Genomic DNA, 13,090 nt, shown 5'->3' with positions numbered 1-13,090 from the left:
TTACAGAACTACCCAACAAAGAATCCAGCAAGTCTAAACCTGCTGTGTCCAGTATTACTCTCCTATTAGTATATCCTAAACTTGAATTAGCAATTGGGTCAGCCACACATACTGATCTCTTACCATGAACTTATAAACAATGAAAACTCACAGATCTGTTACCTTGAGCTGTTAAGTGTCCTCTCTTTCAACCTCCCTTAATGCAGCAGGTTTTGGACACAGAGATAGGATTTTACATTTATCTAGGCCAAGGGTTGGCAAACTACAGCCCACAGGCCATATCTGGCCCCCTGCTTGTTTTTGTAAATACAGCTTTACTGGAACATGGCCATGCTCACTTGTTTACATACTGATTGTGGCAGTTTTCACACTATGATGACAATGCTGAATGGCTGTGACAGACACCTCATGGCCTGCAAAGCCTGTAACAGGATCTGGCTCTTTGCTGAGTCACGAGGTAGGCCGCCAATAGGGCTGGTTCGCGTTAACTCACAAGGCATATCCAGAGAAAACAAAAACCGTACCAGTTTTGTACAAGGAAGTCAACCAAGTGGAGAGATGTCTGGTCTGCAGTTCGGACTGCAAGATGAAGGGCTGTCTCCCCGAGCTCCTGAAAGGAAAGGAGAAGTATAAATAGGGTGGTCAGAGGTCCTAGTTTGCCTAGACAGGCTTCATTTAAGTCAGCTGCCCCAAAGTAATTATTAATAGCAGCCCCTTTCACCCTCAAATTGTCCGGATTCAGACACGATCACTTAATGTATAACAGTCTCATTCTGTGGTGTTACAATAAAACGAGTCATCTTTTCAACTGATTTCCCGCGTCCCTCTTCATCCTGATTTCAGTGAAGCTGTACCTGTCCGGGTTCCAGCAGCGGTTCCATTAGCTCTACCCCCTCTGCATAGACTTGAATTAGTGCAAGTAAATCCCTGGATTTGATGGCCTCAAGCAATTCATTCAGTTTAGCTGACGAAGATGAACAGGTCTTCCGTGAAAATCTATGATCTACATACTTTGCAGTGATATATTCCTTCCGTACAGTCCTAAAATAGAGCAAAGCAAAATGAACTAAGACTTTTTATTTCCCAAGAGCTAAGAAAGATTTACATTTTCTGACAAACAGTTCTCTCTGAGAAGAGTCATTTTATGTTATTTATTTATTTATTTTTGGCTGCGTTGTGTCTTTGTTGCTGTGTGCGGGCCTTCTCTAGTTGTGGCAAGCAGGGGCTACTCTTCGTTGCAGTGCGCGGGCTTCTCATTGCGGTGGCTTCTCTTGCTGCAGAGCACGGGCTCTAGGCGCGCAGGCTTCAGCAGTTGTGGCACGTGGGCTCAGCAGTTGTGGCTTGCGGGCTCTAGAGCACAGGCTCAGTAGTTGTGGTGCACGGGCTTAAGTTGCTCCGTGGCATGTGGGATCTTCCCGGACCGGGACTCGAACCCGTGTCCCCTGCACTGGCAGGTGGATTCTTAACCACTGCACCACCAGGGAAGTCCTGAGAAGAGTTATTTTAATTAAGATACACTTCTCTTCAACGTTCCAGCAAACAGGTTTAGACCAAGTTTATTCTAGCAAAGACAGAATGAAGACACTGACAGGAAACTGAGGCTCAGCACAGCTGTCGTTGAAGCTCCAGAAGGACACAGACGGTGGTCTTTCCTGCCATGCCCAAGTGGGCCTGGTGCATTTCTCCTTCTCTTCAGGACCTACCCCCTCTCCACTTCAGTTCAAGTGGTTCTGGCCCCACCTCCCAGCTGCAGGGGTGAGTCTATGACCTCAGTGGCCTGATGGTCAACTTAAGGCTGAAATGGACGCTGGCTCAGAGGAAAGAAGAGACAAGAGTCAGGAGAGTGAGCTACGGTCCAGATGATACTGTCTGACATCCTGGGTCCAGCTGTACCTGAACTCACCCGTTACATGAGCCAATTAATAAAAAGACAATGAATGGATTTTGGGTTCAAATCCTAGTCCTACAGCAAACCAGCTGTGCAACGTTAGGTAAACTACTTAATCTTTATGACCTTCAGTATTTTTTTTTTTCATTTGAAATTGGGGACCACACTCCATGTGTGGTAGCTGTTACTGTTTCCCACATCCCACAGCCTGGAAACACTGTTTAAAATAGCGCTGATGCTTTTTTCTTTCATTCTGGGTTGGCAGCAGAGAGCTGGGCTGGTTGACGGTGGCACAGAGCCTTTGGTGAGTTGCAGGTTCTGCTCGGGAACCAAGATCGTACACTCAAGAGTGTCCTTTATGCTTAGGTCAGAGTCCTCCTAGAATGGCCGTAACCTGATGAATTGGAAGACTTCCAGATACCTGAAAGGATGGCCTAAGCCTGGCTTCTGAGACTTGCTGTGTGTGACTTACATCAAGTTTGAAAGGCAGCTACTGTGTGGTGGATGGAACACCAGACTTAAGAACTAGATGGCTTAATGCAAGTCTGATACCACTTGCTACCTCCGTGACCCTGGGTAAATCAAGTTCTCGCTCTGCCTCAGTTTCCTCACCTGTGAAGTATTAGAAATCATACCTGCCTTACTTACTACCTTCCAGGTATGGAACAAAGAATGATGCACGGCTATGGGTTCACTTCTAAGCTTCCTTTCTACTCTTATCCAAGGCGGGTAGGGCTAGGATCCATGGCAGGGAGGGAGACCTAAACTGCAGCGAGCTCTGCAGGTGGGCTCCTGTGGCTGGAAGCATCACGCAGATGCTACCTGATAATCCAGCAGAAAAGATGCAGAGGGCACTGAGGTATTGGCCCCAGGTCACCTAGAAGACCACCTCCAGCCCTGGCTCTGCAATTCTGTGGCTACAACAAGTGTCTGAGCTCTCACTCGGCAGGATGTGTTTAACCCTTTCTGGGTACTCAGAGTTATCTCTATCTAGTCACATTTAGTCCCCCGGCAATGGAACGCTTTCTGGCATGGGGCACTAGGGAGGGTGGAAAACTGACTTGTCTGAAAGTCTGGATGCCAAGAGTTCTAGATGAAAGACAACTTTCTCCTTCTGTCCCCCACCAAACCCGGTCCTTCCTACCTACCCTGGCTCAGATGACGGTACTGGCCATTCACCTAGATGCTCAGGCCAAAAACCGTGAGCGTCATCTGGACAATTCCCTTAAACACCCCATGTTTAAACTGATGAGCAAATCCCGGTGGTTCTCCCTTCAAAATACATTGAGAACTGAATTGAACTACTTTCCACCACCTCCGCCGCTACCACCTTAGTCCAATTTATCTTTATTTCTCAGTGGATCTGGTATAAATTTCTCTTCAGTCTGTCCCCACCACCCCCTATAGTCTGTCCTTCACTCATCAGCCACAGCTGGGTTTCTCAACCTCCATCCTACTGACATTTTGCCTGGATGATCCTTTGTTATGGACGGCAATCCCATGCTTTGTAGGATGTTCGGCAGCATCCCTGGCTTCTATCCTCTGGATGCCAGCAGTACCCGCCCAAGTCACGATGTAATGTGTCCAGACACTGCAAAGTGTCCTCTGGGGGCAAAGCTGCCCCAGCTGAGCATCACTGAACCACAAGGATCCATTTAAAACATAACTTATCACGTCACTCCCTTTGTTTGACAACTTCTGATCACACTTAGAATAATAATATCCAAAACCATTCCACGACCTGCAGAGCCCTACGTGTCTGGCCCCATCTCTGTGGCATCTCCCAGCACTCTCCTGGCTCAGTTCCCTGCAGCCTCACCTGCCTTCTTGTTGTCACGTGAACACGCCAAGCCTGTCCCCCTTCAGGGCAGCAACACTTACTGTCCACCTGCCTGGCCTGCTCGCTCACACCTGCTCGTCATACCCTCTAGTTCTCAACTCAAATGTCGGGTCCTCAGATGCTCCCTGACCCCCTACACGTCAACCCCTCACTGTTATGTTTTCCTGCTGACACCAACTACCATGTGAACTTAGGTTATTTACTTTCTCATTCCCTGTGTTTTCCTCACCCCAGTCAGAATGTAAGCAGGATGGGAGCTGCCTTGTTCACTACTGACTGTATCTTCAGCACTTAAAAGTGTGCCTGAAACACAGAAGTTGCTTAATTAAATATGTGAGTGATTTAATCATGTTACAGGAGATTCACTCCATTCCTCTTGGTTGTGCCCAAATGAGAGAATAACAACAATAATGATGACAGCAGCAGTAAATACTCACTACATGCCCACAGCTGCTCTAAGCTCTTCTCATTAGTCCTCCCCATGCCCTAGGGGGTACACACTCTTTGCAGGTGAGGAAACTGAGGCTCAGACAGTCAAAGCTACTTGCCCAAGATCACAGTTTAGGAAGTGGATCTGAACTCCCAGAGTCTGGCAATAGCGGCTACGTTAGAGATTTGGAGAATCATGAGCTCTTTGAAGGGGAAGGCCTGACGGAGGCCACAGAGCTGACGGGGCGCAGCGCTGACGCTGTCTCCCACGTGAAAAGCAGGAAACAAAAACCCATGCTGTTATGAGATTTATCCTAAAGAAATGCCTTCGAGGTCTGGGTCATGTAAACACTTCAAAAACACTGGTGTGGGCAAGACTGGGCCGTGTGTGTGCTTGAGCACTCACTGTTACCACATTTGTGAAGTAACCCATGGATCACATTTGTTTGCAGTTGTTTTATGATCAAACTAGCTTCGGAAAGCCCTAGTTCTCAGTGTAATCTGAGCTCACTAGTGTGAAAAAGACATCCAAGCAGTGTTTGTGCTAGGACGATGCTTGAAGGTTGCTGTTAAGCCAGACGCTCCCCCAGATTAGCTTAGGATATTATATTCAACATAGGCCCCCAACATCCCTAACTCTTCTTCTGTGACACTTACCACGACTACGACTAAGTGATTCACTGTTTAGTTTCTTGGTTAACACCTAGCTTCCTCTCTAGGCTCTAGGTGTCATGAGGACAGGGTTTATATCTAGTTTGTGTTTTGACGTTTCCCCAGCATCTGACGTAACATGAGGCACAGACTAAACGTACAATATGCATTTGTCTAATTCAAGAAAAGACAAATGCCAAGAGGCCTCTGGGAGATCGAATTTCGTGATTTCAGGATGAAGAAAACATGTTCCTCAAATGTGCCTCATAAACTGCTTTGCAAATTTGGTGCCTGAATAACCAACCACCCAGGAGGGGCTGGCAAAACATTTAGGCTGGCGTCTACTTCACAAAGGCTTCCCTGATCACTCGAGTAGGAATTAAATCTCTTTTCCTCTATCTATCCACAGGATTTAAAAGTTTAAAGTGTAAATTCAATGTAAACCTTTTTGAATATGCTTAAAGATTCACATGACTCAACAATAAAAATGATATCAGAAAGTGTTTACTGAGGGGGTCCTACGCCCACCCCGGAGGAAGCGCTTTTATTAGTTTCCTGGGTATCTGTCAGTGTTTCTTCAAGCAAACCCAAGTTTAAATAAGTATATATGTTTATGTGTGTCCTTCACTGTCCAAATCTATTGGTGTCTGGGTCCAGATGATGAGTAGCGAGAGTTCACAGTGAGGGATTCATCAGTAGAAGTACCCAAAATCTGGCTCCTGAGTTTGGACAGGGTGCCTGGGTCGGGGGTGCGGGGGCCTCTGTGCACTTGTTCCCACGCCCTCCACCCTTCCCTGCCCCAAAGGCAGCGTGCCGTGAACACTGCACTCACTGCACCTGATGTTTCCACTTGACAGTCATCCTGGAGATCATCCCAGATCAGGACAGAAGAAGCTTCCTATTCCTTTTTACATCTGCAAGGGGTTCCGCCGTGTGGTCATACCACAGAATATTTCATCCTGTATCTACAGGTAGACACTTGCTTTGTTCCTAATCCTTTTCCATTACAGAACAGGAAGAACTTCCCAGAAGTGCCATTGCTGAGTCAGGGTAATAAATAAATCTATAATCGCGATGAAAATGGCTAATTTGTCCCTTATGGATAGTGTACCATCTGTACTCCCACCAACAACACAGGAGAGGAGATGTCTGTTTCCCCACAGTCTGGCTGAGTGGGCTGTGAAGCGTTTGGCTTTTCGCCAATCTGATAGGAATCTCCCGTTGCTTTTGTATGTCTCTTATTTATCACAACATGTGAGGATTAAGAGATAATTGTCCTTACGAAGATTTATCCTCCACAGAGCACCTGCAACTACCTAGGGAAAGGTGATGATGAAAATAACCGGGTCATTCCAGAAATATGTCTCAGACACTTTACTTTTCTCTGCTTTTTTCTCATAATGAAATTTCCTCTGGGGGAAAAAAATACTACAACCACTGAGAAGTTTTGGGGACAGAAGAACAATTATAGAACAATAAAGAATTCATTGTATTAGAAGTACTTACATATCACTTGAAGGGGTGGGTTTTGGTGAGGGGCTGGGTAAATTTGCTTCCATAATATCATTAAAACTATTGTTTCCTACATTCTTGGCCAGCTGTAACATAAACAAAACACAATATAGCAAACTCCTTACTACTAGTTTAAAAGTTTCCTATTATTTGCTTTCGAGATTTCTGAATACGTATTTTCCCTCATTTGACTCAAAATACAAACTGTCCATCCACCTGGTCAACAGATAACTTATGGAGCACATACCCTGTGCCAGACACTGAACTTCTGAGCGCCGGAAATACAGAGATGGGCAAACCATGTTCCCTGCTATAGGAGCTAATGGACTAGTGGAACCATGGATAAGAAAACTAATCATTTTCACAAACATAATGTGATAAATGTTAGACTAGAATAGGATGTGGTCCTACACATATACATACACACACACACACACACACACACACACACACACACGAGATTAGACAGAGCAGATTCCAAATATGAATCTAGGTTAAATGCTTAATGGACAGCAATAGCTTCTCAATTACCATCACAACTCATTTCTAGATAAAGCAGATTTACTGTTACTGAACAGACAAGGATGTAGGATTCCTTTATATTTGGGGCACCAATTAAGATGCTGCAGGCGATTACTGAAGAGGCCCCAGGAACCATTTTGCTTCTGGGTTCAAGACCCTTCCAAGAAAATTTGTCCTGAAAGGCTTTTGGTCACTGAGATAATTTGGGGATTGATGTGAAGTTTATGAAACACTCATGTGATCAGGTCTCTTGGATTTATCACATAGTTAAGTGTTTACGATGGACTGACACCATTTTCATACTAAAGAAGAACGTTTCAGGTATTAGGTCCGAGCCTTTTCTCTATGACCCTGAAGTGAATAGGGAGCCGTGTTTCAGGAGGATACTTCCTAAATCAAGGGGCTCAGGCAACACAAGACAGACCACCATTGCTTAATGGGTGCTCAGATGACAAAGGCTGCTGGCTGGGTGACTACCTGCCCTGACTCTGGGGTACTTTGCTCCCGGCAAGGCTAGTGATAAGCTAGGCTTTCAGATTTTTTGAGCCCCAGGCACACTCAGGTCCTGATCAAGAGCCTCCTGTGTGAGGAGAAGCCCTACTTTACTTCGAACCCTTTCACCCTTAGTAGAAGGACTCTCTCACAGGCACCAGGGTTCCAGTTATGCAAGACAGGACTGATGGCCACAAGGTATTATACGAGATGCCATAAGTAGGCCTTTCCTTCCTTCATTTGGTGAACTGTGGGACCAGTTTAACTTGGACCTGATGAGGGTCCACTTTCCATATTATAAAGCTATACACCATAATGGCAAGCAATTTTTTCCCTGACCACCTAAAGAAGTTACGGGTTAAGGAGTGGTTGGTTTATGACAGTAGCTAACAGGCCACTCTCAATTCATGTGTACTTTTACAAACTTACAAACAGTAAAAATAGAGAAAAACTCTTTGGTTACTATCTTTAATAACATAAGCCACTAGATAAAGTGAACATGCGAGTTCAACATCTAACTCCCTTTACTGCTATGACAGTGAATCATATAAAAACTATTCCAAAAGAAGAAAAGCAGCTTTGAAAAAGCCTATCCTAGAAGAAAAGAGCCATTCAGTGGTGCTAATTATAGAAATGTATGATTCGCCAGTTCTTCAATCAGGAAGTAGAAACAGTCAATGTTACATACCACAAAATTTACATTTTAAATACCTATTTAAATTCACTAAATTCAGGAACTAGAATTCTTTGCACTCAGCAGAAACAAAAAACCCCAAAGCAATATACTAAATATATTCATGACAGGTCACTACTTACCAAGAGTTCAGAAGTTCCTAATTTGTCTAGTTCCAAAGACTGAATGCGGGAAATATGAACCCCCATTTCCCTATGGATGCCGGAACATTCTATGCAGGTCAAAATCCCCAAGTTGGTTGAAAGCCAGGTGGGTTCTGTGGAAAGGATTTTGAAGACAAGATATCTAATTTTTAGTGTGCCAACTACAGAGGAAGCTAAAACAGTAGTAAAATTTGTTAAAAACTATAAGGGAAAAATTTAAATGGAAGAAATGGATGCTTGCAGTTTAGCCTAGGGACTATTATAAAAACTAATAGCTTGTTAGAGAGCAAATTTTAAGACAAATTTTAAAACTATCCCTTCAATACTGAATTGAAAATAAAATTCAGTGCTTTATTTTTGTGAAAATGTGAGAAAGACTTTGCCCAGGAGGCCGAGGAAACATCCTGACAGTGATAGATTAAAGGCCTTCTAAGTACAGCTCACAAGGGACTGGGTTCTACAGCCATCGTTAACCTCCACGCTACAACCCAACTTAACCCGTCATCCTGGTTATGGCTTCTGCACAAGCACCTCTTGGTAATAAGATAGCTTTTTCTACAACCCCCAAGGGCCCCAGAGCAGAGCCTCCTCTGCCATACCCTGACACTGTGTCAGTCACTGTCACACACGTACACAAAAGCAGAAGATGTGAGACTTGCCTCTGAGGTGCTTATGGCCTGTTGTATACAGGAGCCCATCTGCACTAGTAAAACAATTAAAAAGGAGATCATAATGCTTAAGGATAGGTTTGCACGACATTCTGACCCCTACTAGATGTGTGACCTCAGGCAAGTCAATCAACTTCTCTGATTCCCCCAGTTTTCTCGTCTGTGAAATGGGGATAATTTTAGTTATCTTGCTCAGAGAGACTCTGCGATGATTCAGTACGTAAAGACCAGCAAAACAAATATCACAATCCTTATTATAACGTAAGCATTCGATCAATGTTAGCTACTGTCAATACCTAAGTAACACAGATGCCATTTGAAAACAGAAATTTGGAGCAAGGGGACACCAGTGTGATACAGAGGTTGGGGAGGTTTTACTGAACGGAAGGAAAGGTACCGTGTGCCAGCCAATGTCATATACACCATTTCACTACACCCTCATAACAGCTGAGGTTTGTTATCCCACTTTCAGGATGAGGAAACTGAAGATCAGAATAGTAAAGGGACTTAGTATGAGGTCGTCCAGGCTCTGAGAAGCGGGCGGGTGATTCCAAACCAGGATGATGGACTCCGTGTCCAGTGCTCACCCCTTACTGTCCATTTAACTGGACCTTACAGGAAAGGTGGCATTTTGGCAGGTGCCATTTAGGGAGAGCAGGCGAGGGCTTCCCAGGTAGAGCAAACGGCAGGGGTGAAAGCACTCAGAGGTGGGACAATTCACCCACCTCTAGGGCATACATGTGTCTGTGTCCACAAGGAGATTAAGGCATTTTAATAACCTGCTCATTTATATTCTACAGGAAGAGAAGGGATGTTTAACAAGCGGCTGAAGTCTGGGGGCAAATACCTGACGAGCCGCAGTCGCAGCAGACATCATTGCCTGGGAGCCGCTGGACGTCCTCAATGATGGCTTTCGTCAGGTCCTCCAGGCTGTTCTCCCCCGCGCTCTGCTCTCCACGGAAGGCCATGGTGAGGGCCTCTTCTTTGCTGTTCGTCAGCACTGATATCCACCTGTTGTCAGAAACAGGAGGAGGAGACATAAGAGCCTGGTTGGCCATTGCATTCTCCTTCCCCTGCAAAAGAATCTGTTTTCATGCAGAACTGGCAAAAGAGACCTCCCCATAGCAATACAAAGAATGGAAAACAACACACAGGAGAGAGCTAGCGAGATGAGAGGAACAGATGAGAGGGTGAGTATCAATGACCAACGGCTTGCGTGAATACATAGGCGCCTGCGTTTCCACGGAGACAGAATATAAAGGGAACGTCAGGACGAAGAGGACTCAGAGTGGGACCAGCCTAGTGCAAGGATGAGAAAGAACAGGTGAGAAAGGAATAGGAGGCAGGAAAGGGAGTTTAGCAAAAGGCATTGTTTCCTGGGAGTCCATGTCAGCGGGGGCACTTAAAAGTGAAAGTGAAGGGGTATTTCATTTTCCATGAAGATTCATGCTTATGAAAAAGGTACATTAACAATGGAAACACATGATGTTTATTTTATGAAATGAAAAGTGCAGGCTATTAAAATATATGTACAGCATGACCACAATATGCACCCAACAAAATAACCCTTTGCTACTAATCTATGCGTAAAACAACCTAAATACCCAATAACAGGGGTTGATTAACAAAGCCTGAAATAACCACAAAGTGGACTAGTTAACCAGGTATTGAAATTTAAGTTTCCAACTAATTTTTGGATGACTTTGGGGAAATGATCACAATGTTTTGTGAAATAAAAAGGAAAAAAACTGTCATATGACATAATCTCAAGTTTAAATATATTTGTGAATTATATATTTTGTTTGGGGAAAAAAGGGATAGAAAGAAACTCACCAAAATACTGGTTGTCTCTGAGTGATTTTTTGTAGAAAAAAACAGATGGAACACTTGACTCTATTTTTCTGTAACTGTTTGAATCTATAATGAGTTGTATTACTTTCATGAATGAGGAACCAAAGCCAAATTAACTTTTTTAGAAGAAAATCAACAAGAAAATGAGAACAAACGGTGGTTTAGAAATGTTTTTCATTTCATTTGAATAAGTAATAGAGACAGCAATGAGGATTAAAAACCAAAGCAAAGTATTAATACCTGAATAGGTGAACTGCAAGTCATACCTTTGACTCTAGGTGGCGCTCACCCTCACTGTTGTGAGAAAAAGGATCGCACAGCTTAGCTTTTCTGCTATGAAGCAGAAAACCCAACAACTGTTCAGGAATGGAGGGGATGGGGTGGGCATTTAATACCTTTTAAGTTAAATAATATTTTTTCTATCAGTAGTCTCAAGTTATAAACTAGAAATTGTTCTCTTAAAAACAAGTCAAGAATCTGGGTTCCACAGGGCAGATCACTGTGCACTTAACAGCAGCAGCAATGATGATGCTGGAGTTTTCACTTGACTACAGAAGCCTCTATTTTGCTTTCCTTAGGCATCCTGAGTTTTGGCTATCTGATATTACCAGTATCTACTACGTGCCACATACTTATAATTTCTGAAATATAATCCTCCAACAAGCCTCTGAGTTAGAGTTTACAATGCTTTAGAGAAACAGAAGCCTATAGAGAGATTCAGGGACTTGTCCAAGGCCCTAGAGTGGGACTGGTGTCAGACTGGGAAAAGGAAACAGTTCTGTTAACACCCTTTTTTCAGAGTTCCTTTTCTTATGCCACATTTGCCTCTTTATTTGAAAACTCCTGACAAAGAAATTAAAAACGTTTGCCATGATAATCTGAAAATACATATTTAAAGTACAATTCATTTTCTGGAGGAATAATTCAAATTTGGTGAAATGGCTACATTTCAAAAGGGTCAAGAATTAAAGCAACTATTTCTGCCAATTCTTCAAAAAACTTTAAAATTATTTTAAAGTAACAGGCATACAAAAAAAGTATTAAGAAACAAAATAGTGCATAACGGTGTTTTAATACTTTAAAAGTCACTTTGAGTTTACAGGAGTAAAAAAAAAAAAAAAAAACGGGCACTGTATGAGAAGCTTTACACATTTGACCTCAAGCCTCAAAATCCTGCAAGCGAGGGCTAGAACCCATCTTACTGACAAGAAGGCCGAGGTGGGACGATCTTTCCAAGGTCACAAAGTCACTACCGGGCAGATTCTGGACTAGAGTCAAGTCTGCCTGCCTTTAAACACGCAGCTGCTCTTCTGTCGTACCTGCCTCCTTCCACAGCGAGATGAGAAAGGATTTCTCTGTTCAATTCACTGGACACTTTCACATGAGAAAACAACTCAATGAGGCAGTGAAAATTCCTCCGTGTAACTTGGAGGAAAATAAACATCTTTCTGTGCAGGATGCCAGGACGTCTTCATCAAAACCAAGTCCCCCCCCTCCCATCACTACCACCAGCACCCAGAGAGAAGGCAAAAGGTATGAACTGCTTGAACACTGAATAACCCCCCCAAGGGCAGATGGTGGGACTAGAAATGGAGAAGGCACAGTCCTTGTCCTCCAGAAGCTCTAGGCGGGCTTCCCTGGTGGCGCAGTGGTTGAGAGTCTGCCTGCCGATGCAGGGGACACGGGTTCATGCCCTGGTCCGGGAAGATCCCACATGCCGCGGAGCGGCTGGGCCCGTGAGCCATGGCCGCTGAGCCTGCGCGTCCGGAGCCTGTGCTCCGCAACGGGAGAGGCCACAGCGGTGAGAGGCCCGCGTACCGCAAAAAAAAAAAAAGATATAAAAAAAGAAGCTCTAGGTCTCCAGAGGGCTTGGGCTGAGCCAGTGGATCCAGAGGGGTGTGAAGTGGGTGCGGGGCAGGAGGGAGGGAGCAAAACCCCCAGGGCGGTGTGGCTTCAGCAGAACCTTGCAGGGGGCACCTGAGTTTACTGAGCACCCTAGACAGAGAGGAGAGACACATGGGAAGGCCCAGAGGTGAGAAGTAACCACCAGGATTCTCAGTAAAAAAAAAAAAAAAAAAAAGAAAACTTAAAGGTATACTGTACAGGACAGAGATGCTTTTTCAATGTAAGGCATTGAAATAACGTGCCGTTATTTCAGAACTACTTACGCTACATAATCCTGCTCATCTTCTGCCTGAAAGTGATACGTCCTATTATCTAAAATACAAAAAAAGAGAAAAAAGCAAAACCTTAGAAAGCAGAATACCTTAGGTATTAATGCAAATTTTGAAAGTTCCTGGGGGGTGGGGAACACATTAAAAGCAGGATTTTAATATAATTTTATTTTTGCAACATTTTGTTTTAGCAGTTACACGAGTCACTTTGTCAATGTAATTCTTC

The 13,090-nt window shown here is 44.1% G+C and overlaps 1 protein-coding gene across 15 annotated transcripts in view; it reads right to left on the bottom strand.

The window, feature by feature from the left end:
* ASAP1 (ArfGAP with SH3 domain, ankyrin repeat and PH domain 1) overlaps positions 1–13,090 on the bottom strand; it is a 370,853-nt gene that overhangs the window by 54,612 nt on the left and 303,151 nt on the right. For all 15 annotated transcript variants that reach the window (XR_016388225.1, XM_089898507.1, XM_089898511.1 and 12 more), the window contains 6 exons: positions 12,859–12,907; positions 9,687–9,850; positions 8,151–8,284; positions 6,315–6,406; positions 855–1,041; positions 525–610 (listed from right to left, as the gene is read on the bottom strand). Coding sequence is in view for 14 of the 15 variants with exons in the window: in XM_089898507.1 (XP_089754633.1) it covers positions 525–610; positions 855–1,041; positions 6,315–6,406; positions 8,151–8,284; positions 9,687–9,850; positions 12,859–12,907 (712 nt within the window). In the remaining variant the exon portion in view is untranslated. The remainder of the gene's footprint in view (positions 1–524; positions 611–854; positions 1,042–6,314; positions 6,407–8,150; positions 8,285–9,686; positions 9,851–12,858; positions 12,908–13,090) is intronic.

This window comes from Delphinapterus leucas, chromosome 17 (genome assembly GCF_059928025.1).
Source record: "Delphinapterus leucas isolate spDelLeu-1000000601 "Yukka" chromosome 17, BTC_Dleu_Yukka2, whole genome shotgun sequence".
NCBI classification, from domain to species: Eukaryota; Metazoa; Chordata; class Mammalia; order Artiodactyla; family Monodontidae; genus Delphinapterus; species Delphinapterus leucas.
This window is presented reverse-complemented; position numbering and strand designations above follow the sequence as displayed.